Below are 26205 nucleotides of genomic sequence, written 5' to 3'. Positions count from 1 at the left end.
TACACACATCAGTGTAGCCTGTAAGGTTTGTGTATCAGCCTGCCATACCAATGCTCCTAGGACAAGCTTTTCATGTGGCAAAAGGTCATTTCAGAATAAGTAGCTGATAAAAATTAAGTTTGCTTTCATTTTGCTGCTGCTTAGTTGCGCATCTATATTCAAAATCCCCCATTTGAACCCAGTTTATCATTTGCTGTGTGGCTGCAAGGGGATTTGAGAGGAAAAATGCACAAAAGAGAAGTTGGATGTAATTAGGATATATTTGACTATATTTTTTTTGGTCAATATTAGTAGTACACTTGCAGGAAAACATTGAAAGAAGAGCATAAGAGGCTGGTGAAGGGTCTGGAGCACGAGTCCTGTGAGGAGCAGCTGAGGGAACTTGGGTGGTTTGGCCTGAAGAAAACGAGGCTGAGGGAAGACCTTATCACTCTCTAGAACTACCTCAAAGGAGGTTGCAGAGAGGTGAGCGTTGGTGTCTTCTCCAGGTAACAAGAGATAGGAGAAGAGGAAATGGCCTCAAGTTACACCAGGGGAAGTTTAGATTGGATATTAGCAAAAATTTCTCCACTGAAAGAATCTCAGGCATTGGAACTGGCCTGGAACAGATGGTGATGGAGTCACCATAATTGAAGGAACTTAAAAGCCATGTAGATGTAGAGGGACATGGTTTAGTGGTGGACTTGGCAGTGCTGGGTTAGTAGTTGAACATGTTGATCTAAAGGGTCTTTTACAATCTAAATGATTCTGAGTCTGTGACTCTAAGAAAAAATAGCTTTCTAGCAGTGCATTTCTTTGAAGGAAAGACAAAACATCAGCTTCCTTGTTCAAAGCCATGGGCAAGTGAGTGCTCAGAGCAGAGTTCCTCTGCTGCCTGCTCAGACTGATTCTCACACAGCACACTTGGTTCCCCCAGCTCTCTATCACTGCCTTCCTCAGAGGTGTCACAGTGACATCCAGCTAACAAGGCTCTTATGTGGAACAGAAATGCATCCTCCTGCTGTTAAATGTCATGAGAAATGGCTTTCTGATAAGCAACTGGCATTTAGCAATCAAGTGGCTCAAATGCTCCATTCAGACACAAGAAAAAGGATGTTCCATGCATAATAAAAAAAGGAAAGTGTCATATTTTGTATCACACAAGGGCTGAGTACCCTAATTGTCCAGGACACATGCTCAGGATAATAATCCCCCCTCCCACTGGCTCCACAAATGTGCCAGTGCTGTGCAGATCTTTAATGCAATAACTGGTTAAAGCAATCACTGATGCTAGAAACACACCAAAGCACAGTAGCAGAGCTGCTGTTCATAATGCAGAATTATTAAAGCACATGATAACACAATGTAATTTAGCAGAAAACTGTGCTTTGCTTTATCTGTAAAACACCAGAACTCATGAAGTTGGCTGTTATCTGCCATATAGCTAAAAGGCTGAATGACAAATACTACGAACAGATACATTTTAACAGGAACAGGCAGAAATCAAGATTTTTTTTTTCTTACCTCCCCAAATTCTTCATAGACCTGCTCAATGTAAGTGGTCCCCTTCCTTCCTGGAGAGACCTCTCCCTGTATTTCTGACTGATCACTCTCGCTTTCATTTGTCTTCCGGCTGTTCTCATGTGCTTCATTCTCTGACTCCTCTATGTTGTCTCTCTCCGACTTGTCTGAAAAAGCATCATTTTCCAAATGGTGGTTGTTCTCCAGGGCTGATTCATTCAACCTGCAACAGACAGTTCATTACTTGCTTCAGTTTGATTTACAAGGCCACATTGCTTAAGGCTATTTAAACACAGTAAAAACAATCCCAGGACTCAGAATAGGGTGTGCAGCCCAGGACAGTCTCAGACATTGATTTCCTGAATAACAGGGGTTTTATCACAGAAAGAATGAGATATTTCCCATCAAAACCTTCCCCTCCAAACTGCACTTTTCAAAACATGTCACACAGCTCCACTCCAGTTACCCACCCTTACTCAGCACTGCTGCTGGCTCCAGATGGGAGCCCACAGACGGGAGGGACACAGAGCAAGGGCACTCCAACAACTCTACAGTGCTGATTAGAGAACTGAAGTATCCATCAGGAGAGATTTTTCCCTTTACAGGAGCCAATCAGTGGATTGCAGCACATATGAAAAATATGACATTATGGGATACCTTTTCTTTTCAGTGCTATTGCTATTTTATTGCAACAGAGGATGGTCTTAAGTCAGCCCTACACCAGAAAAGACTAATTCAAAATCAATAGAAGCAAGTCTTTTCACACACACATACCCCTCCCTCATCCACCAGACTAACCTGGGGAATGTGCTTCCCCCATATGATGCTGTGTGGAAGAACTGAGTTGAAAGCATGGACTGGACAATTACATTTAAGAAGAATGCCCAAGTTATACCAGCATCTAAGGGAAAGCATGGAAGGTGTAACAAGCTTCATGCTCGGTGACCCAGACTTTACAGAACGCCAAAAATTCTCTCTCAAGTAACCTATAGCATCTCCATTTGAAAAAGCAGATGTGATTCATTTGGCAGATGGCAAACATGATTACATGGGCCAGAGGTCAAGTGCTGAAAAGTATTCACTAAATGCACTTTTTTCAAGTGATATTTATCATGGGAAACAGTTTTCTTTATTTATACATGTCTGCACACACATCACCTCTTCCATGGCTGGCCTAACTCTCATTTGCTGAGCTTCTCAGCTTGTCCTTCCTCTGAAAACTTCTTAACTGGGACCTCATGAAAAATCATTCTTGGATAGAGCAATAAAAAAAGATTCCCACCTATAAAAAGGGTTTCAGAGGATCTAAACAGGCCCTGAGCCTTGAAGAGTTTTGTTACTTCCTGTAGTCCACCTTTCTCTCCAGGATTTCTCAGTCCATGGGAATGTTCTCCCAAGTGTCAAGCCTCTCCATGATGGGCATTTTGCCAGACCATTCTGGGCATGTTCCAATTTTTACTACAGATGAATGCGGAAAGTTCCCACCCTCATTATTCTCTATTTTTAAAAGATAATTAGATATTGATAGGTAGAGCCAGATTAAGTTAAAAAAAAAATCTAACAGAAGAATCAGAACACAGGACTGGCATCAGCTCTTCAAAAGATCTCAAATTCCAACTATGCACTGAAATAAGCTCATGATTTTTAGCTTGCCAAGTAAACCACATTGTGACAGCCACAGCTCAGTTTCTGGCAGAGCCCAGTTTCTAGAGTTCTTTTGCAAGTGTCATCTACATCTTTCTGTGCTTTTAGAAAATCTTTCTTTTAATTCCATTTGTAAATATATGTAAGTCTACATATGGGGGTGGAGGGTATGCCCAGCCACTGCCCTGGAGGGACGTTTGCCGAGATAAGGAGATTGCTCAATCTCCCAGCAGAACTCCCGTGGAAAGGCAACCACTTTGCAGTTACGGCGAGAAGACAAACCCAGAATCCTCTGGGAGACCCTATGCAGATTCTTTGTAGCCCATTGGCCCTTACCCTCTGGCACCCACCCCCTGTATCCCTATAAAGCCAGCCCCCTGCCCCGGAGAGGGCAGAGAGATGCTCGTCCCTGGCTCCCCTTCGCTGGACTAATAAAGCTGCCTCGTGTGGAACAGCTGCACGGGCCTCTCATCTCTCCCTGGTCTGGCCTGGAGGCTGCCCTGCAGAGCTGAGCTGGAATCACGAGCTGACAATCACTAAAGAGCTGACAGCTTCTGCATGGGTCCCTCCTAGCCAGCAGCTGAGGGAAGACACCGGGCTTCGGGAAGACGATCTCTTTTGGGACCATCTCTCCAGACCGGTCACAGCTTCCTCAGTCAGAGCTACTGACCCCTCACCAGCTGTCATGGGGGGGGGGGGGATATATATACATATATATCTATATATATATATAGATAGATAGATAGATATATCTATATATATATATATATATATATATAGTGTTTGTATATACAAACCACAAGGTTTTTTAATTTACAGTTGCATTTTAATTACAGTTGCAATAAAACTAAGATCATAAATCAGAGTCAATGGCCAGCACTAATAATTTGCTATCAGACATTGTGTCTTCATTGTTCTAGTGCCAGGATGTTACTTCTCTTTTTCAGCCAGCAAGCAGCAAATATAATGATTGATAACCAAATACACTGGAGGCACAGATCACACATACATTAATTTAAAATAATAAAGCAGAAAAAAGATGAGGCAAGAGCTGTCTGGAGAGATTATCCCACCGTTCCTCAACACAGTTGTTTCCTGGATGGTAGATCCAGGAAAATATTAGTTGTTGATCATTTAAATACCTCATCTATTTCTTAATTTTTCAATGGTCAGCTAAATATGTGAGTGTTGTCTGTGGTTGCTTTGCTCCCTTTACCTAGTAAAAGTCTTCTCAATTGGGTAAAAATGCTGGAAAGAACAGTTCATTGTAAGGCTTTTGGTTCATGGCTGAGAAGTAGCACTTGTTTCTATTTCACATTTGTAAGAAAGCAAGGGTTTTTCAGTGTCACCTGCCTCACATTTGGGAAATATTTGAAGTTTCAATTGAGTAAATGACTCTTTTCTTAGTTTTCTCTCAGCACCACCACCACCATCCTTCTGCCCCCACCAGTATTTTTTAAGGATTTCAGATTTAGTCCGAGAGGGAAATCAGATTCATTTCCAATTCCCATCAACTGTACACTGATTATCCACCACCAGAAACAAGGCAAGATTTATTACATCCAGAGCCATGGAACCACTCTGGGGAACCAAAGGGAAAATATGATGCTTCTCATTCTGAGGATCAAATATGAAATGCTGAAGTGCAGCCAGGCTCTTCTTCCCAAGAGAATCACCACTGTATACATATGATATGCTAAAAACAAAAGCCATGCCATGAGCTTGGCCAACAAATCAATGGAAAGACTTCCCAGGGGCTTCCAATGAGATTTGGACCAGACTCCAAAAGCTGGGGGGAAATAACTATGCCACAAGTCAACACTGGATTTCCACCATGAACATGGGTAACCTGGCATTTTTCATAACTGATTTACTGTTTCAGCATATTAGAGTTCTCTTACAGCAGTGCTTTATTCCCTAAGTGGCATTCCTGGAAACATCAGTTGGTGACCAGGACTTCTTTGGGTGTGATACCACAAAGGGTTTGATATTCTTCTACACAAAGCAAAGAAGAAACTTTGGTTCTTGTCAAACAAGTAACCACCCAGATTCCTGGGGCTGCTGGAGATAAGACATGGAAACCACAAGAAATACAACTGCATATTAAAAAGAAGAGTGCCTGGTGCCCTAAAAGTCTCTTGTCTAAAATCACTGATTTACACAGTACTTTAGCCTTTGATTCACTCACACAGTTCTCTCTCTCATTTTTATATGCTGCTTAAGACATGGATTTTGAAATCACTGTATAATCTTGATTTGTTTCCCAGCAGGAAAGGAGCAAAGCAGCCAGCAGACAAATGCTCAACAGAAAATCCGCCTTCGCAGCTCCCAAGGGGGTTTTGCTCTCCCTATAATATCCATCATCTTCCCTTTCTTATTCTGTTCTTGACAGAGTAGTTTGGCTAATTTGAAGACAGAGTTAAATGTAATTAACTGGCCCCCTAACAACTGCATGCCAATTTAATTGGTAAGATTCCCCATAGGAAAACATTTAATTAGAATGATTGAATTCCTGTGAGGAAGCCACTGTCACTGGCAAACCAAAATTCTTTGCTCAGCACTTGCACAGTTTGGGGTTTGCATTCTCCCTTATTTAAATATTCTTTATTCCTCCAGGGATGACAGCAAGTCATCCTCCTGTCCTGCAATCCGCAAACTCCCCTGGGTTTTAAGCACTGGGGAGTTTGGGTACACATTCAGAACCATGGTAGGACTCAGGAAGGAGAGTGTACTGTCCAGATGACCAGATGCTGAACGCCCAGCTTGAACCAGACCCAGCTTAAATTTGAGCCTGTAAGAAAAATCTGGTTGCAATTTTGGGTACTCGGTCCTGGTGAAAACTCTGCCATGTGTGCTACTACTGCTGAGCCCCATATTTCAAGGGGGCTTTTAATGCTGGACAACTAAGAGGCGAAATAGAGGCATCACTTAAGCATCATTCACGCATCATATTCTGAGGAAACACTTTACTACAGTTTTAACCCTATCTTCTGCATCACCTTACAGTAGCCATGGGTTTGCCTGAGTGTCCTCAGTGCCACAGGCTCCATTTTAATATTATGTATATTTCTGTACGCACATCCATCAGCCAAAAAACAAGTCCACTGCATTCTTAAATTCATTATCACAGTGAGCTCCCAGGCATAAGGAAAGTATGAAACAAGCCCATGAGCAACAGATGCATTTGCACAAGTACTAGGGCACACGATGTGGTGAGACATTCGATTTCCTTCTCTTCCCCCTGTAGTGGGTTGAACCTGAGTTGATGGACAGTCTTTTAGACTAATGACGCTTCTCACAATTTACATATTTAAACCGCACTGAAAGGCGGGATTTCCCTTTTGTCCAAGCTTGGCTGCTGGAAGGTCGGGGGGCTCCGAGCCTCCGGGCCCTGCCGGGCTGGGGCCACTGCCCCTTCCCCCCTTTCCCAACACTGCAGCACAGACCCTGGGTCGCTGTGGGGGACTGTCCCAGAGCTGCAGGCAGCTAAAACCAGCCATGGACTCCCACACAGCTAAAACCAGCCAAGGACTGCCACACAGCTAAACCCAGCCAAGGACTGCCACACAGCTAAACCCATCCAGCGCAGCTTCTGGGGACAGGCGGGTCCTTCTCCTCTCCATGTGGAACTGGCAGAGTCAACGGGCGTAGCCTCCTGTCTACAGTCAGCACACTTCGTGCTGAAGAAGACACCATGCAGCCAGCAGCACAAAGGGAGCGAGGCTTTCTCCACTGTAAAGCCTGAACAAGAACACTCCTCAACATGGTGGTTTCAGAGTCAGAGAGAAAGTGAGTCATGTGAGACGAAGCTGAAAATGGTGACGGGAGAAAAGAGGGCGGTGCCGTGATTCTCGCGTGTAGCTTAAAAAACTTTCCTGCATGCCGTGGTAAGAAACGGTAATACATGGGGGGATGGAGAATCAACGTGTGGCCTGTGAAGATTGTGAAGAGTGCCTATGCCAGGCTATATAGAAGCAGTGAGAGGTTTTTAGAGACTTGTGGCGAAGAAAGCTTTTGTGTGCAGGCCAAAATAACTCATCCTTAAAAAGATTAATAACCCCATGTGATGGCCCATGTTTTGCAGTGTGAAGGAACTGTAAGATGTTTCATGGAAGAGATGCTTAACACCACAGCAGATTGTTTCCGGGCGGGTCTGCTGTTGGTGGCAGTTTGGGAACCACGTGCAACTGAAGAAAACCCTTTTTTCCTTAAGCATAAGAGAGAGACTTTTCAAGAACTGGAATACTGACTAACATCCCATGTTCTGTTACCCTTTGTGTGAGTTGGGTAAAAGGAGAGAAGTGCTGGAAAGGAATGGGGGGGGGGGGGGATTTGCTTTAATTTCTTGTTACTTCTCTTTACTTCTAATTCTATTAGTAATAAAACTCTTTCATTGTACTACAACTGTTTAAGGTTTGTGCCTGCTTTGCTTTCTCCTAATTCGTATCTCACAGAAGGAAAATAAGTAAGTAATGAATATTTTGAACCCAAACCACTACACTTAATTGGTGTTTCTGTCCGGTTTCAAACTCAACCCGCTACACCCCCACTGCTGTCTTGGGGTGACTTTATGATGTGTATCCCATATTGCTGCCATATGCCCAGAAATTAAACTGAGCCTGAGAGGGGGAAGGAAAAACTGAGCAAAACGTTTTCAAAGCAGTTTGCAGCTGGTTCAAGGCCACACAGAGATAGTGACTTTTTTTTCCCAGCCGCCATAGGGGAGTGAGGAAGCAGCTGGCTTGCGGTTTTTTTCCAGTCAGCTTTTGGCCAGTTTTTTAGTTTCTTTTGGCCAGTTTTTCCGTTTCTTTTTCTCTGGAGACAGACTGAGAGTTGAACTTTTTTCCTACCGTAGAATTTTAGATTTTCTCCCTCTTCTGGTGGACTGCTTCAATATCCAGAACACATCGGGAGGACTTTCCACCGAGCACATAGGGCCTGGCCCTGGGCCAAGTCCCAGCTCCAAGGAGACCAAAGGGAGGACTCTTAACACTTTCCCAGGTTTTTTCCCCACAGCGAAATTTTATTATTTAGCATTATGTACTAGTTTGAAAACAAACCAGTGGGAGGCACCAAGTCAGAATAACAATTTAATGGGGGAATTAAAGAAAAGGAAAAAATAAAAGAAAACACTGGTTCGAACTGACACAGTCAAGATACAACCTGACACCCTGATAGTCAGGGTGCTGGTAGCAGTCTGGTAGAATGGTGGCTGCAGTCCTCTGAAGCAGTGATCCTGTAGAAAAAGGTCTGCTCTTCCTCAGAAGGTCCAGTGGTGGCTATGTAGCTCCTGTCCTCTGGAAATCCAGTGGAAGGGTTGTCTCTGGTGTTCAGAATCTCAGATTATATCCAGGATGGGATGCTTGGTTCCTCCCTCTGGGTGGAGCATCTCACAATGGGGTAATGAGTCATGAGGCCAAGTGTTGATTAGGCTCATTAACAGAAGATAGTCTGGATGGAGTTATCTCTGAGTCATGCAGCAGGACAATGATGGGCCATTAACAGAAAGATAGTCTGGGGGGAGGAGGCAAGGAAACACTGCCCCACCTGATTTCAACAGCTCATGAAGATGGGAATAGAATACACTGCAACCCAGGACATTATCCACCCCTTATTCTATTATCATCTACATCATCCCAAATCAATACCTTCCTTAAACTCTACACATACACACACACACATACATATATATACAATGAAACCCTACACACAGTTCTCACCTAAGATTAAGTCTCCTTGTGGTGCACAACGTGTTTCCCCATCTTTCTGCATTACCCACCAAGTGTAACCAGGTCCTTGAGCAAAGACAATCCCACGGATGGGTTTGCCTTTGCCTGAGGTGGGATTAACCCAAACAGTCTTTCCTAAAATACCTCTCAGGTGTACCACAGGGACTCTATCTCCATCCACTGTGTGCAAGGGTTCAGACTCGGCGGGACCAGCTCAACTGATGGACCCTCGGGTATTGACCATCCAGGTGGCCTTTGCTAAGTTCACTTCCCAATTTTTGAAGGTCCCCCCACCAAATGCCTTTAGGGTGGTTTTAAATAGTCCATTGCAGCGTTCGACTTTTCTGGCAGCTGGTGCATGATAAGGAATACGATATACCCATTCGATACCGTGTTCTCTGGCCCAGGTGTTGATGAGGCTGTTCTTAAAATGAGTCCCATTGTCTGACTTGATCTTGTCAGGGGTGCCATGTCTCTACAGGACTTGCTTTTCCAGGCCCAAGATGGTGTTCCGGGCTGTAGCATGAGGCACAGGGTAGGTCTCCAGCCATCCAGTGGTTGCTTCAACCATGGTCAACACATAGTGCTTGCCTTGGCGGGTTTGGGGAAGGGTGATGTAATCAACTTGCCAGGATTTCCCATACCTGTACTTTGACCATTGTCCACCATACCACAGAGGCTTCACCCGCTTGGCCTGTTTGATTGCAGCACAGGTCTCACAACTGTGGATGACCTGTGAGATGCTGTCCATGGTAAGGTCCACCCCTCGGTCACGGGCCCATTGGTATGTTGCATCTCTCCCCTGATGACCAGAGGCATCATGGGCCCAACGAGCAATAATTCTCCCTTGTGCTGCCAGTCCAGATCCACCTGTGATACTTTCACCTTGGCAGCTCGGTCCACCTGCTCGTTGTTGCAATGTTCTTCATTAGCCCGACTCTTGGGTACGTGCGCATCCACGTGTCGAACCTTCACGGTCAGCTTCTCTACTCGGGCGGCGATGTCCTGCCAAATCTCAGCGGCCCAGATGCGTTTCCCTCTGCGCTGCCAGTTGGCTTTTCTCCAGTGAACCAGCCATCCCCACAGAGCATTAGCTACCATCCACGAGTCGGTGTAGAGATAGAGCCTCGGCTACTTCTCTCGTTCAGCAATATCCAAAGCCAGCTGGACGGCTTTAAGCTCTGCAACCTGACTCGATCCACCTTGTCCCTCAGTAGCTTTTGCAACTTGTTGTGTGGGGCTCCATACTGCAGCTTTCCACTTCCGGTTAGCGCCTACAATTCGACAGGAACCACCAGTGAAGAGGGCATAACGTCTTTCAGTCTCCAGTAGATCATTATATGGTGGGGCTTCCTCAGCACGAGTCACTTGCTCTTCCGCTTCTTCAGAAAATAATCCAAAAGTCTCACCTTCTGGCCAGTTCATTATAATTTCCAGAATCCCAGGGCATTTCGGGTTTCCAATACGGGCACGCTGTGTGATGAGAGCAATCCATTTGCTCCATGTGGTGTCAGTGGCGTGATGTGTGGAAGGAACCTTTCCCTTGAACATCCAACCCAGCACCGGTAGTCGGGGTGCCAGGAGGAGTTGTGCCTCTGTGCCGATTACCTCTGAGGCAGCTTGAACTCCTTATGTCATAAGCTGCCAAGATTTCTTTCCCTGTGGGAGTGTAGTCGGCTTCAGACCCTCTGTAGCTTCAGCTCCAGAATCCCAGTGGTCGGCCCCAAGTCTCACCAGGCACTTTCTGCCAGAGGCTCCAGGACAGACCATTGTTCCCGGCTGCAGAGTAGAGCACGTTCTTCACCTCTGGTCCTGTCCTGACTGGGCCAAGGGCTACGGCTTGAGTGATTTCCTGCTTGATCTGGGCGAAGGCTTGCTGTTGTTCAGGGCCCCAGTGGAAATCGTTCTTCTTGCAGGTAACCAGGTAGAGAGGGCTCACGATCTGGCTGTACTCGGGAATGTGCATTCTCCAAAAACCTATGGCACCTAGGAAAGCTTGTGTTTCCTTCTTGCTGGTTGGTGGAGACAGTGCTGTGATCTTATTGATGACCTCAGTGGGAATCTGACGTCATTCATCTTGCCACTTTACTCCCAGGAACTGGATCTCTCGGGCAGGTCCCTTGACTTTGCTCCTTTTGATGGTAAAGCCGGCTTCCAGGAGAATCTGGATGATTTTCTCTCCTTTCTCAAATACTTCCTTTGCTGTGTTTCCCCACACGATGATGTCATCGATGTATTGCAGATGTTCTGGAGCCTCACCCTTTTCCAATGCAGTCTGGATCAGTCCATGGCAAATGGTGGGACTGTGCTTCCACCCCTGGGGCAGTCGGTTCCAGGTGTATTGCACACCCGTCCAGGTGAAAGCAAACTGGGGCCTGCATTCTGCTGCCAAAGGAATGGAGAAGAAGGCGTTGGCAATGTCAATAGTGGAGTACCGCTTCACTGCTTTGGACTCCAGCTTCTACTGAAGTTCCAACATGTCCAGCACGGCAGCGCTCAATGGTGGTGTGACCTCATTTAGGCCACGGTAATCCACCGTCAGTCTCCATTCTCCACTGGACTTACGCACTGACCATATAGGGCTGTTGAAAGGTGAATGGGCCTTGCTGACCACCCCTTGGCTCTCCAGTTTATGAATCATCTCATGGACGGGAACCACAGAGTCTCTGTCGGTGCGGTATTGCCGATGGTGCACTGTTGCTGTGGCGATTGGCACCTGTTGTTCTTCAACTCTTAGCAGTCCCACGGCAGAGGGGTCATCTGAGAGGCCAGGCAATGTACTCGGTTGTCTGATATCTTCTGTCTCCACAGCAGCTATCCCAAAAGCCCAATGATGTCATTTTGGGTCCTTGAAATATCCATTTCTGAGATAGTCTATGCCGAGAATGCACGGGGCCTCTGGGCCAGTCACGATGGGGTGTTTCTGCCACTTGTTCCCAGTTAAACTCACTTCAGCTTCCAGTATAGTCAGCTGCTCGGATCCTCCTGTCACCCCAGAAATAGAAATGGGTTCTGCTCCCACATACCTTGATGGCATCAGAGTGCATTGAGCGCCGGTATCAACCAAAGCCATGTATTTTTGTGGGTCAGTGTTGGAATTGAAAACAGTCCGTGGACTCCGGCGGGGGGAGAAATTGCAGTCCAAAACCAATGTGGTTGATAAGAGCAAGCTCCGTTTATTAGCAATCCAAAGGCATTTATAAAGTATACCAGCTTGTTAACTCTTAAGTGGCTTAAAACTTATCAAAGCGCATTTCTACTTCTACATAATTGGACTTAAATTGGCAAGCTTCTACAGTTATGTTATGATTAAAAGAATTCAGAGTTCACCTCCCCTCTCCAGGTCTTATCTGCACAGCTGTACATCTTCAAAACTCCCTCTTTGTTTCCAGCCCTGTTTTTCACACAGGGATTTTCTCATGGAGAGTCTTTCTCACACAGGCCTTTTGCTTGCAGGCTCTTGCTACAGTTCTTTTATTGATCCCATAATTCTATCAATGATCCGTGTCCCTGATCCTTTCATAATTTCCCAACAGGTCAGATGCGCCAGGCCATTGGGTCCACACAGTCCAAAAGACCCGATAATCTCTTTCCTCTACGTGGCTAGAGGCAGGGCCCCTCTGTTCCTGGTCAGGGTACATGTTGCTCCCTTCTGGTGAATATGCTCCTGAAGTCCCTTCAAGAGGATCGGTCAGATTATCATTCCTATACCGTCTGGAGTTCTGTGCGAGAGAGACCGGAGCAGCATTGACTCTAGATGAGCTTCTTGTGATAGTTGTCCCTCTTTTTAGTTCATGTACCCTGGCTGCTAAGGAGGAGGTGGGTTTTCCATCCCACTTACTCATGTCTTCTCCATGTTCCTGAAGGAAAAAACAGAGATTACCTCGTGGGGTGTATCCTCTGTCCCTGGTTGGGGGACACCTGCTCCTAATGGCAGAGACTCTTGTTGGTTCTGGCAAGATCTGGTAAATCTCTTCCTTAAGTTCCTTTTTCAATTTCTGATGGCCTTCTTCAGTCAAGCTCTGGACTTGCTCAGCCAGCCTTGTTTCCACGGATGAGACATGGGTGCGAAACGGGGCTGTGACGGTGTCCTCGTAAATCCTCAGTCTGTTCACCAAGACGCCACCCTGTCCTCACCTTCCCTCCATTGCAGCATTGCCAGGTAACGGGAGTACATCTCTGGTCCCAGGCGTGCGAACCTCAACCACATCTGTGACGTGCACTGGACACCATGCGGGCTCTTAGGAAATCTCTCATCTTCTGAGAAAATGATCTCCAGCACAGCCAATTCCCTCAGGCACCGGATACCGTGTTCCATTGTGCTCCATTTTCCTTGGTGTACCTGGAGGTCTTCTTTACAAAGGTACCTGTCCCTTACACTTGTCAGCAGTCGCCGCCAGAGGCTGAGAGTTTCTTCGGTTCTCCCGATCCCCTGGTCAATGACCACATCCCGGGACAGAGATCCCAGCTGCCTGGCCTCACTTCCGTCCTGAATGGTGTCATTGGCTGCAGCGTCCCAAATGCGGAGTAGCCAGGTCAGGATGGACTCATTCGTCTGGCGCGTGAATTCCCTCCGCAGGTTGCGCAGCTCACCCAGGGATAGCGACCGAGTGATGATCTCTGGCTCTGCCTCTTCTGCTGGGTGCGAAGGTCCTGCTGCATCCTCGTCAGTCACTATGTGGACTGATTTGCTTTTAGATTTCTTCTTCTGAACGGGGGCAACTGCAATTGGCTTAGGCTGTTCTGGTTCAGTGACAGTTTGTGTGGAGATGCTGACAGTGCCTTTGGTTCCTTTCTCCTCTGTGTCAGTCTGCGTAGAGATTGACACTGTTACTTTGTGTTTGGTTCCTTTCTTCTTTGTAACAGTCTGTGTAGACATGGCGTTTGTTGCTCTGCTCTTTTTCCCTCCCTCATCCTGAGGATGCTGTGCCATAGCTCTAAGCATGGTGTACACAGTACAGGCTGTACACAGATAAGACAAAGCAGAACTAACAGCAAGTTTATGCCGTCTTTGACATCCAGTGGGAATTCAGTATTTTCAAAAACTGCTGTGTCAGACCTGAAAGGCTGGAAAAAACCGTTCTTTAATCCTTCCCCAGGGGCTAGGTGTGATTGTTGAGGAGATCCCAGACATAGGAGCCCAGACTAGGACAGCCAAACAAGACTGAGTATATATTCCGAATGGTATTCATCGTCTCGCAGGTTATTATGCTATAGACATAATAAACCATTAAAGCAATTCTCAAACCATTACCTGGTTTTAACAGGAGCAATACAACAGGCAGGTAGATCCCCATGTGAGGAAAAATATAGAGAGCAAGATACAGTACCCATGTAAACGAGCTGAGCACCATAGTGAATAGGTTTCTGTTAATAAAAAGTTGTAATTCTGACTTTCTCTCAGAGCAAGCCCCACAATGGGCACCAAAAATATGTACTAGTTTGAAAACAAACCAGTGGGAGGCACCAAGTCAGAATAACAATTTAATGGGGGAATTAAAGAAAAGGAAAAAATAAAAGAAAACACTGGTTCGAACTGACACAGTCAAGATACAACCTGACACCCTGTTAGTCAGAGTGGTGGTAGCAGTCTGGTAGAATGGTGGCTGCAGTCCTCTGAAGCAGTGATCCTGTAGAAAAAGGTCTGCTCTTCCTCAGAAGGTCCAGTGGTGGCTATGTAGCTCCTGTCCTCTGGAAATCCAGTGGAAGGGTTGTCTCTGGTGTTCAGAATCTCAGATTATATCCAGGATGGGATGCTTGGTTCCTCCCTCTGGGTGGAGCATCTCACAATGGGGTAATGAGTCATGAGGCCAAGTGTTGATTAGGCTCATTAACAGAAGATAGTCTGGATGGAGTTATCTCTGAGTCATGCAGCAGGACAATGATGGGCCATTAACAGAAAGATAGTCTGGGGGGCGGAGGCAAGGAAACACTGCCCCACCTGATTTCAACAGCTCATGAGGATGGGAATAGAATACACTGCAACCCAGGACACATTATTATCCTTTTCCCATGTGTTTGTTAAAGAAATAGCTTTTATCTCCTTCACTTTCCTTCGAGAAAAATTTATTTTTCCCGAACCTGGTGGGCGAGGGGTGGTGACCTGCCTTCTCTCAGAGGATATATTTCTAAATTTGGCCAAACCAGAACAACTGCTCTTCAGTAAAGCTCTTCTTCAAACTCTAGATATAAACCTGAACCGGTGTTCTTCTCCCGGACTGGAGAACACATGCTGGGAATACCAGAACCTATCAGGCCAAAGGGCAGATTGAAATGTTGCACCCCTTTGGTCCCATGGGGCCAGAGATACCTTCACACTCTGAAGAGAACTCAGACCCCAGCTGCTGCTACAACAGAGACCAAGAAAACCTCTTAAAGGTGAGGTCCTGCTCTGCAAGGCATCATCTTTGCAGATGGCAAGAACTGCTACCCTAGAAACTGCATAACCGATGGTATGTTGCTGTGAGCTCTAAAAGTCAAATTCCAATCAGCAGAACTAGAAATAGACAGTACCTCTCCCAGTTTTCACTCCAAAGGCCAAATGTCTACACCAGGAGGACTTCTGAAGTTGTTTATTCAGCTATAAGCAACAGAAAGGCCTGGGGCTGTTTAATGTGTAGAGAGCTTTGATGTTCCAAAATGCTGCAGTAACACCAGGAATATGAATAGAAAGGAGGCTGTGGGGACTTTTTCCCTTATGTAAAAATTTATCTGATTCATCAAGGAAGAAATTGTACGCCACTCAAAACCCCTATAGAGAAAAAAAGTAATTATAATAAGGATGCAGTGTATGCACTCTGCTGACTATGACACAGTATTACTGGGGAAGAGTACACATTAAAAAATAGATCAGACTCAGAGCCATATGTGCTAGCAACACACAGACATTGTTAGTGACTGTATCTTTGTAACTGCAGCAGCTAGATCCTGCAATCTTTACTCAGGCAAGGCATTTTTCATGCTGGCATCCCCAGACACCATTTTGGCCCAAGCAGGGAACAGAAGAAAGTTGTTTATGTACAAATAAACAGCTGAGATTTCCCCTAGCCCGTGTGTTCAAGCATGAGGTGGCAACACCAAGCCCATATATGAGTGAGGGATGCAGCAGCAGAACACACAAGCTGGTTTTTTAAGAGATTTCCTCAGCGGACTCTGGCTAGATTACGCTAAAACTTGAGCCATAATTAACACCTCTCTCTGCATTAAGGAGTAATAGCCCCATCTTACTGGAAGAAATCCTGGTCTGACATAGCACTGGTGTGCAAGAGGTGGTTGAGCCCCGCATGCGCAGAATCACTCGAGCAGTTCACGTCTCCATCCTTTCCCTGCTTGGAGGCACTGAGCCGGAAGAGGCTGGAACAACGCAGGGCAAGCTCCAAAGCATCCAGCCAGCATCGGCCTGTGGAAACAAAAGGAATTATTTAAGCATAGCAGAGTAAATAACACAATTCACGCATTGCTTCTCAAAAGTTTCTTGCCTGGAGTAAAGCTCATTAACATTATAATTCAGGAAGTCACTGTGCAGAATATATTTTTCCTATACATAATCTCTATTTCATCTTGCCAGGAATGGTGTGTTTTAGTGGCTGCATGAGTAATACATCTGCATGGGTGATACAATGGGAAGCTCACCCCAACTCCCTCTTATTGGAGAATGGTTAGAGGAGCAGAGACATGGCTCATTGATAGAATTATTGGATCAATAATCCAACTGTACAAGTAAAAAGGCCTGTGTGAGAAAAATTCTACATGAGACAAATCCCTGTGTGAGAAACCAACCTGGGAACCAGAAGGGAGTTTTGAGAGGTGCAGCTGTGCTGATAAGATGGATCATTCCTAAGAAGGGAGGAAGATCTTTGATCTCTCAAGACAAAACATAAACAATAAGAAGCTTGCCAAATGTAGTCTTTTTATCTAACCCAATTATGTAGAGGTCAGAATGTGCTTTTACAAGTTTCAACTAATTAAAGAACTGATAAGCTTGTATTCAATACTCTATATAAGTGCCTTTGTATTGCTAATAAACGGAGCTTGCATATATCAATCGTATCGGTTGCCTGCAATGTCTCTCCTCACCTAAGTCATCGATTCATTTTGCAACACCCTCTTCCCTAATAACATCTCCTTCTGCTCTCCCACAACTTGTTCACATCCCATTGCCCCTTTCTGATTTAGTCTGAGATGCAGGGAATATGTATGGGTACGGTGATTCCACACCACCCAGCATCTCATGTCTGCAAGTAATACACTCCCCAAAACACATTCAGCACTTGGCATCCCCACCTCACGCACTTCCCAATGGCAGGGAGATACCGGGGCACTGAGCCGCACGGGAGAGGTCCCTGCTTACTTTGGGATCACTGAACCACAGCCTGCTCAGGGGTCCCTTGCTGGGTGTAGTGCTGTAGTAACCATCATTCCAATCAAGATCCAGGACGGTCAATATGTGACAGAGTGATTGAGAAGAGAAAGTTGTCAGGCTGTTCATTTTCCCTCTTTCTTGGCATTTTAATTTTTTTTTTTCCATTCCTTCTCTCTGCCTGGTCCATCAGATAATCTGGGTGGGGCATTATTTTTTCTTGCCACAAAAAAAATCTTTACCCGAAGGGTTGATTTTGCAGAAACTATAACCATGGCACAGAGCCAAGATAAACTGCAGTTACTGTGCACAGCCACACTGGAATTCATTATGACCTGCACAGGGCCCACAGACAGACAGCAAATGAAAAGCACAGGAAACAAAACTGACCCTCGGCTCCTTTTGCAAGAATCCAGACAAGTCTACAAAGCTGCGTGCAAAAGCCCAACCACCCCAGTGCTGGAGCTGCTGTACTCCTGGAAACACCTGAAAATAGCCTGCTTCTGTACTGCAGTCATTAATGAGGCCAGGGCACATGCAAATTGGCTGAACATTCGAGAATTGAAGTATCAAGGGAGTCATCCTCTAATTTCAAGCTTGTAAAACAGAGCTCTTCATTACACTTCTCAGAACACATTTTGCAATAATCAGAAGTGTGATTGAGAGGCAGTGAAGGAAACAAAGGATTTTGCTCTAGCAATGGCAAATGCTACACACAGGGTTTCCCTGGACCACATTCATTCCTGGACCCATTTGGCAAAATTTTCCATTAGATTCTTTTCTATCACATAGCATCAAGCACATGCATAAATCTCACTGGGTCCTGCTGCTCTCTTGGGCAGAATTCCCATCAACTTCAATATGACCAAAATTTGTCTCTATAAGATCAATGAGAGTTTACAAAAAAAAAACCTAGAACATGTATATAAAGAAATATTTATAAATTTGAGTGGCTTTCAGTGTTTGCTTTGATACAAAGCTTCAATCAGTGAAATAAAAATACCTCAGATCTTTGAAGAATTGCACTTGAACATTTAGCTACAAACACTGCAGAGCCCCAGTCATTTATTCTAATTTCATCCCACAAATTCCTTCAGCATCAGCTTATGATTTAATAATAATATCACAAATAATGGTTAATAAAAGATTAGAAAAGTTGAATGCTGTTGGAATTGATTTCACACTATTTGGTATTTAACAAATATTCTTGCATTAAGGCTTTACAGACAGAGATTTATTCCCTTCTCACTATGTGGAGGATTTGCATGGATAACCCATTTGAGTTAATGGCTGCACTGAGCAAAAATCCACCTCCTCCTACACATCCCTTCTCCCCCAAACCCACCACTATCCAAATCTGTTTCAGGCTGTGCTACGCAAGGGAGCACACTCCTGCTCAGGCTCCCTGCCTTGATTCTCCTCTGCCTTTATATTTGCTTTTCTCTTGCAGTTCCACGGAGTGAGAGCTGCATGATTTGACATTTGGAAATGCTGCATGTGTCAAGATATTTTTATATTAAATAGGCTGCTAAAATCAGGTGCTTTGACAGGTAGGTTGATTTGTAGCAGCATGAGCCCTTTGAGGCAGCACCGAGGTCATCTCCTCAGTGCTCTGCAGCTTTCACATACACTCATTATCTACGACGGCTGAGGCAAGGGAGGCCCCAAGTCTCCCTCAGACATCCCCCTTACAGTTCCCCTGCAGCCCAGCCCTCCCTGGGGATGTAGGCAGAACAGCCCATGCTGGCCACAACCCATGGACAGCTCTTTACCCCCACCCCGCTGCCATGGATGTTCACCGGTACTGACACGATCTTACAGGCTTGGTCAAAAGTTTGGGGCTCACCACGTCACCAGAGGAAATTTCTACACAATATATCTAGGGTTTCCATCTCTTTAGATAACTCTCCGGGAGGTGGTATGAGGAACATGATTCTTTTCTGAGCCCTTACTCAAGGAGCTTAAATTTAAAAAACCCCAAACCTTAAATATTCATTTTAATAGTCCCAGGCTGATACATAAAGCTTTAGAGGAACTAGCTGTGCATTAGCAGTCAGCATTCCTTGTGCCCTGCAGCAAACAGAAATGGCATCAGTGTACACCCTTGTTTTCATTTCTAACAGAAATTGAACCAAAGGGATGTAAACCAGAAATGGGCCTTCAGCCATCAGGTGGTGCTGTGAATCCAAACAAACGTATGTCACTAATCCACATGTAAAATACGGGCTTCCCTCTTCAAATAAAAGGTTACATTCTCTGCAAGTCAATGGTGTGCTAATTGCAGCATAACACCATAAAATTACACCCTCTCCATTTCAGGGATTGCACACAAGATAAACCTGTTTCCTTGCTAAAGGTCTTTATGAAATGTTTTTACATCTGCGTGACCTTTCTATTGAGTTGTATTCTTCTGGATTGTGAAGATGATACAAAAATGCTAGCATTTGGATTACTTAATTGCTCACCTGACAAGTCTACTCAGTCCCTCAGGAACTGCAGAAGGGGAGAAACGAATGTGGTCATGTAATTAAAGGCTGTCACCTACAGTCACGGTACTGCATGAAGGCTTCATGGCTAACTCAATTCTCACATGTTCTAATTTTGACTGGGTGACTCAAGTAGGGTTTTTTGTATACAGGGTAATTAGATCAGGAAAGAGTGTAAAATGTGGGTTCCATCAGAGAGGAATGGCAGCCCAAAAGGGTGTATATGAAGGAAGCAAAAAAAAGGTTACAACAATATTCTTTTAGAAGGTTTGAGATGTTTAAAGCTGCAATGCAAAAAAATGTAATCAGTTATAATTTTTCACACACTGTGGCTTAAACCAAGCATTTGTTTTAATTGTAAAGAGAAACCCAGAAATATATTGTCAGCCTGTGGCAGAATCTTCCCACAGGCTTTTAAGCTCTTCTCCAATCAAAATATATAAAACAGAGAATTGTTTATGTTTGAAAAGACCTCTAAGATCATCAAGTCCAGCTGTTAACCAAGGACTGCCAAGTCCACCACAAAACCATGTCCCTAAGTGTCACATCCACATGGTGACTCAGCCACTTCCCTGGGCAGACTGTTCCAGTGCTCATCCACTAAGCAGGTCACCTTGTCATAGAAGGAGATCAGGTTGGCCAAGCAGTACCTGCCTTCCCCAAACCCACGCTGGCTGGGCCCTTGGTTGTCCTGCACATGCTTTCAGATGGCTGCTGCAATGCAGCTGTGCAAATGGGAATCACTATGGCTCCTTGCAGGACAGTTCCTGGGTCAGCAGGACACATGCACCATGAAGAAACCTGGAGGCTGCAAGGCTGAATAGGAGCAGGCATGTGCTTGCACCAACTCCTTTTTTTTTCACAGACAAAAGGAACTACTAAAACCAAGAGACAAAAATAATTTCTTCTCCCTCTTGGAAAAAATAAATAATCAAAACAGAAGGTGCTTATCCTGCTAACCTAGGTTCAGTTCAAAGAAAAACTTGAGTCTATCCTAGTCTTTGAAGAGATGTAAAATTAAAAAAATACCTCACAGGACAAAAACAGGCAGCACTGAAAACACTAAGCTATTCAGTTTCGAAATTCTTTGCACTCACCTAGAATAACTCATAATCTGATGTGCCAAGTCTATCTGCCACATTTTGCAGCAGCTGGTCATGGAGGACACAGCCAATGTTCTCTCAGCACTCACCAGAAAGAAAAATCTGCTCTAGATGGAATCACACCGTTACACACTGAAATATCAGTCTGGGACTGTACTTCTTTTCCATTGCATTCCTGTAGCTACAGAACACCTGGGATGAATCTCTTGCCAATTAAGACTTCAAAAGGCTCACACTGAGAAACCACACATTCCTCCCAGAGAGGCATCACTAAGGGAATATAATTCTTCTTGAATTATTAAAGTCATTCAGCTTTGGCCTCATGCCTCACACAAGATAGATGCTTTTAAAAATCAACCTGAAGTAGACTGTCACCTGGAAATGATGAATTCTTGCTCAAGTGCACACAAATCAGGAATCGTGAGGAAGAGGCTGATTTGGTTCAGCCAGTGAACATTAAGGTCATCGTGTTCAGCTGACTGCTTATTTTGCTGTACCACTTGGGTGCCTGCGTGCATGATTTCTCGCACTTTGGCTGTCAAGATGCAAGGACGTGAGCTCTCAATTAGCTGCAGGTGCAATTTATGCAGTGAACTTAATGAAACCTTGTTGCAAAAGCCTGGATTTTAAACTGCTGTGAAAGGTCTAAGAAACGCAGACATAAAGCTAAAAAGGTAACTTCTATTTTCTCCAGAGCTGCCAGGATCCAGAGATATATTTAATTGCTAACTTAGTTTCAAATTGCAATCTTCCTTGTGGTTCTTTGCTTCTGTGCGTGACGCTTATTTCAATAACCTAATTTCCTCCCCAGATGAGAGCATCAGTTTGGGGGGAAGGGCCAGATGCCTAGAAAAGAAACAACAACTCTGTAAGCCAGACCGTCAGGATTTCCACACAACTCCATCCATGTTAGGCAATGGAGCCTCCCAAAAGCATACCTGAAGGAGAGGACAGACATAGGGAGTAAAATGTAAATGTGGGTTACAATTCCACTGTTAAGCTTTTAACCCTTGGTAATCTACCACTTTGAGTTCCGTTAGTTAGAATACGCCCTGTGGTAGCAGTGCCCATGGCAAAGTGGAGATCCTCACTGTGAGAGCTAAGCAGGTGACTTAAGATGCTTAGGATGCACCAATTAGATCTCAGGAGCAGCTCCAGAATGGTCTGGGCAGGAAGCTTGGGACAGATTGAAACTAATAATTCTGAGTCACTCCTCAGCATAAATCTGAAATGCACGCACAGCGACTGGTTTAGAAAAAGCAGTCTTCTTTTTTGAAACTGGTAAGAAAGAAGGTCCCTGCACTTGTACAGGTTGAGCCCTGTAGGCTGACACGACCTTTCCAGAGGTTGATGTTTAAAACACATCAAAAAGCAGACTGCTGCTCTAGTCTGTGAATGTGAAATCTGCTGTAGCTGGGCAGTGGTTCTGCAGATTGTCCAGAAGTCAGGATCTTAAATCCTACCAGCAGTCTGTCACAGATGGTACAGCAGAGGGGCAAAAGGGGATTTTGAAATGCTGAGAGAAGAAGTAGGCCATGTAGCTGCTGATCATGATGTAGCTGCCTGGATGGCCGAACTGTACATCTAACATATGCTGCAACTCAATATTCCCCAGCAAGACAGAGGCCTCCACGAGTTAGTTATATTTGCCAAATGCTTAGTTGTTCATTTTCCACTACTAACATGGGAGACTGTGTTAAGAAGAACACAGTGAGGACACCCCCTTTAGAGACGCTGTAGATTCACACAGTATTGCACTACGGGGAGATGTGAACACACTACAAATATACACAAGGGCCCAGATTCCACCTGCCCCCTGTCTCAGCACGCTTAGCTCATTTTACCTCAATCTCCTGTCTCTCTTGCATCCTCTAGGTTTGTCCAGCATGTTAAAAAAATGAAACAAACTCAGGCACACCCTCCTGGAGATGCCTCTTCCCAACAGGTGAAGCAATGTAACAGCCTACAACCATTTCAGTCGTGTCTTCCGAGCTTAAAATCAAGCTGTATTAACTGCAAAGTACAAGCCCTTGCTGCAGTTTATACAGAATTCTTTAAACGTAGCAGTTTCTATTCCTTGTGTCCTTGTTTGCATATGTTTACATGACCTACTGACATACTATTTCTAAATCACTTGTCTCCAAGTGTGACACCCATGTGTTGGGCCATTTGTCAGGACATGTGTTTGGGAGGGAGCTGTTCTTCCCTCTTGTCTGGAGATTCACATCTTGCCCTTCTTACACAAAGTATGACCACTTCCCACGGCTCACTAACCTCGGCTGTGAAGTCAAATACTTTCATTCAGCTGAAAAGTACACCACTTTTCATGCTAATATTTCTGGTGCAATATAGTATCAATTTTTTTTTGCAAAGTCCACTGCTAAATGGACAGATCCCAAAGCTTTGGCTGTCATGATCACCTCATCAGATTCAGAATCTACCAGGCATAATGTGGGCATTCAAACCTGGGCAGGTGGCTCCAGGGCACTGCTGGTGCTGTTCAAGAGTTTATAACTTGTCTTGAACAAGAGGCCCTAGTTACTTTATATATGCACATTTAGGATATTTGATTGAGAGGCATCTCAGTAACTCCTTCCCTTGACCACATTAGCTTTCCATCTAATATTAGGAGACGATTCTTTACTGGAGAGAAGCAGCAAAGTAAAGGAAAATCACACTGACCCCAAAGTAACTCTGTTTTGATCTGCCTGACCACTGCATGCTTCCGAGGAATCTTTGCCAACATCTTGGCTTTCAAAATGTGTTCACTATTTTAAGCTCTTATGACACTGGAGACACGTAATAATTAACTGGGCAGAAATCTTCCCACAGGCATTTCAACACGTAAAATTCTCCTGTGCCAGGTTGGTCCCTTTGGTGCTTTTCCAGCATGTGTTGCACAACCCAGACAGAGAGATCACAGCTAGAAAAGTCTTACCTCCTATGATCTCTTGGGACTATTGCTACCTTAGGAGCCTTTATGGGTAAGGTTAATTAGAACAAATCTAAATCTCTTCTACTCCATGTAACTGGCCTGTGGCAGACATTGTTAAAAGAGAGTAGAAGCTCAGCCACAGATCTCTTTCCCAGGCTGGCTCTATGGTTTAATCATTAATAAATAAATTAGTGGAAAGAGAAGTGCATGGGTGTCTAAAGAAATAATATTTTATAAAACCTGGATTGACAGATGGTTGTTGAAGCTATTTGGTTGCCTAAGAACTCTGTGGGACTATTCTGTATATCTGTTCTGCAGGCTGGCTGTATTACTAGGGTTTGAAATGCCTCTACTTTAGCAGCTCTATCCCACAGCACTTTTTTTTTTTTCCCAGAGGAGATCGTTGCATCAATCTATCCCTTTCTAGACAGGTGATATTTGGAGCCAGGTTAGAATACTGTATTCCTCTACACAAATAAGCTACAAAATCATAATATTTTAGGAAATAGATGTTTTTCTATAGGTCTATATAACTTCTGCTTATTTTCATATCATTTCACTACACTGATGTCCTGGGTTGCAGTGTATTCTATTCCCATCCTCATGAGCTGTTGAAATCAGGTGGGGCAGTGTTTCCTTGCCTCCTCCCCCCAGACTATCTTGCTGTTAATGACCCATCATTGTCCTGCTGCATGACTCAGAGATAACTCCCTCCAGACTATCTTCTGTTAATGAGCCTAATCAACACTTGGCCTCATGACTCATCACCCCATTGTGAGATGCTCCACCCAGAGGGAGGAACCAAGCATCCCATCCTGGATATAATCTGAGATGCTGAACATCAGAGACAACCTTTCCACTGGATTCCCAGAGGACAGGAGCTACATAGCCACCACTGGATCTTCCGAGGAAGAGCAGACCCTTTCTACAGGATCACTGCTTTGACAGAACCACATCCACCACTTCAGGAGGACTGCAGCCACCATTTCATCGGACTGGCACCACCACCCTGACTAACAGGGTGTCAGGTTGTATCCTGACTCTGTCAGTTTAACCCAGTGTTTTCTGCCTTTATTTTTTTTTTCTTTTATTTCCCTATTAAATTGTTATTCTGACTTGGTGCCTCCCACTGGTTTGTTTTCAAACTAGTACATGTTTTTGGCATCCAGTGTGGGGCCGGGTGCTGAGAAAAGTCAGAATCACAATTTGTATTGTAGAAGCCACCTACTCACTATGATGTTCAACATGCTTACATAGGTCTTGTACCTAGCTCTATATTTTTCCGCACACGGGGAACTATCTGCCGATTGTAATGCTCCTGTGTAGACCAGGGTATGGTATAAAATTTGCTTTATTAGTCTATTATGCTTCCTGCATTATAACCTTCGAGGCAATGACCATAATTCAGAATATATACTTGTGGAGGAATTCCTTGTGGAATAGGGGCATATGATACCGCAGGACAGTCTGGGCACTTTGGGAAACACAGGGCTGTTGCAGAAGTGCCCCTGACAGGGCCCCAGGCTGAAGATAGGCTTGCAAGACACCTGCTAGCCGGCAGCCTTGAAAAGCCTTGGGAAAAGGTATACAGCGGTCGGCTCCCCCGCTGCTTAGAGGCTGTCTCGTGGGAATAGGGTGTGTATCTTTGCAAAGTATAAGTTGGTGCAAGAAAAACAATAAAGCGGAGCACGATGCTCAAATCGCATCGGTGTTCGTGTCGTGACTCTGGCTGGTTCCCCTGCACCCGGGACCTCCCCCGCTGCTGAATATACTCAACTTTGTCTGCTTGTCCTATTCTAGGGTGCTACATCTGAGGCCTCAACAATCACACCCAGCCCCTGGGGGAGGATTAAAGAATGTTTTTTTCCAGCCTTTCAGGCCTGACACAGCAGTTTGAAGATATTTTGCAGTTTTTGAAGATATTGAGTTCTCTCTGGATGCCAAAGAAAGCATAGTCTTGCTGTTAGTTCTGCTTTGTCTTCTCTGTACAGCCTGCACCATGTACACCATGCTTTGAATTAGAGCTATGGCACAGCATCCTCAGGATGAGGGAGAAAAAAAGATCAGAGCAACAAACACCATGTCTACACAGACTGTCACAGAGAAGAAAGGAACCAAACACAAAGTAACAGTGTCAATCTCTACGCAGACTGACACAGAGGAGAAAGGAACCAAAGGCGCTGTCAGCATCTCCACACAAACTGTCACTGAACCAGAACAGCCTAAGCCAATTGCAGTTGCCCCCGTTCAGAAGAAGAAATCAAAAAGCAAGTCAGTCCGCATAGTGACTGACGAGGATGCAGCAGGACCTTCACACCCAGCAGAAGAGGCAGAGCCAGAGATCATCACCCGGTCACTATCCCTGGGTGAGCTGCGTGACCTGCGGAGGGAATTCCAGAACGAGTCCATCCTGACCTGGCTGCTCCGCATTTGGGACGCTGCAGCCAAT

General features: G+C 44.9%; 1 protein-coding gene across 4 annotated transcripts in view; it reads right to left on the bottom strand.

Moving 5' to 3' along the window:
• OSBPL5 (oxysterol binding protein like 5) overlaps window positions 1–26205 on the bottom strand; it is a 157669-nt gene that overhangs the window by 27180 nt on the left and 104284 nt on the right. For all 4 annotated transcript variants that reach the window (XM_069016920.1, XM_069016922.1, XM_069016918.1 and 1 more), the window contains 2 exons: window positions 16101–16272; window positions 1504–1723 (listed from right to left, as the gene is read on the bottom strand). In XM_069016920.1, the coding sequence (XP_068873021.1) occupies window positions 1504–1723; window positions 16101–16272 (392 nt within the window). The remainder of the gene's footprint in view (window positions 1–1503; window positions 1724–16100; window positions 16273–26205) is intronic.

The sequence above is a fragment of the Aphelocoma coerulescens genome, chromosome 5 (assembly GCF_041296385.1).
Source record: "Aphelocoma coerulescens isolate FSJ_1873_10779 chromosome 5, UR_Acoe_1.0, whole genome shotgun sequence".
Classification (NCBI taxonomy): Eukaryota; Metazoa; Chordata; class Aves; order Passeriformes; family Corvidae; genus Aphelocoma; species Aphelocoma coerulescens.
The sequence above is the reverse complement of the archived record's forward strand: the minus strand, read 5'-3'. Positions and strand labels throughout refer to the sequence as shown.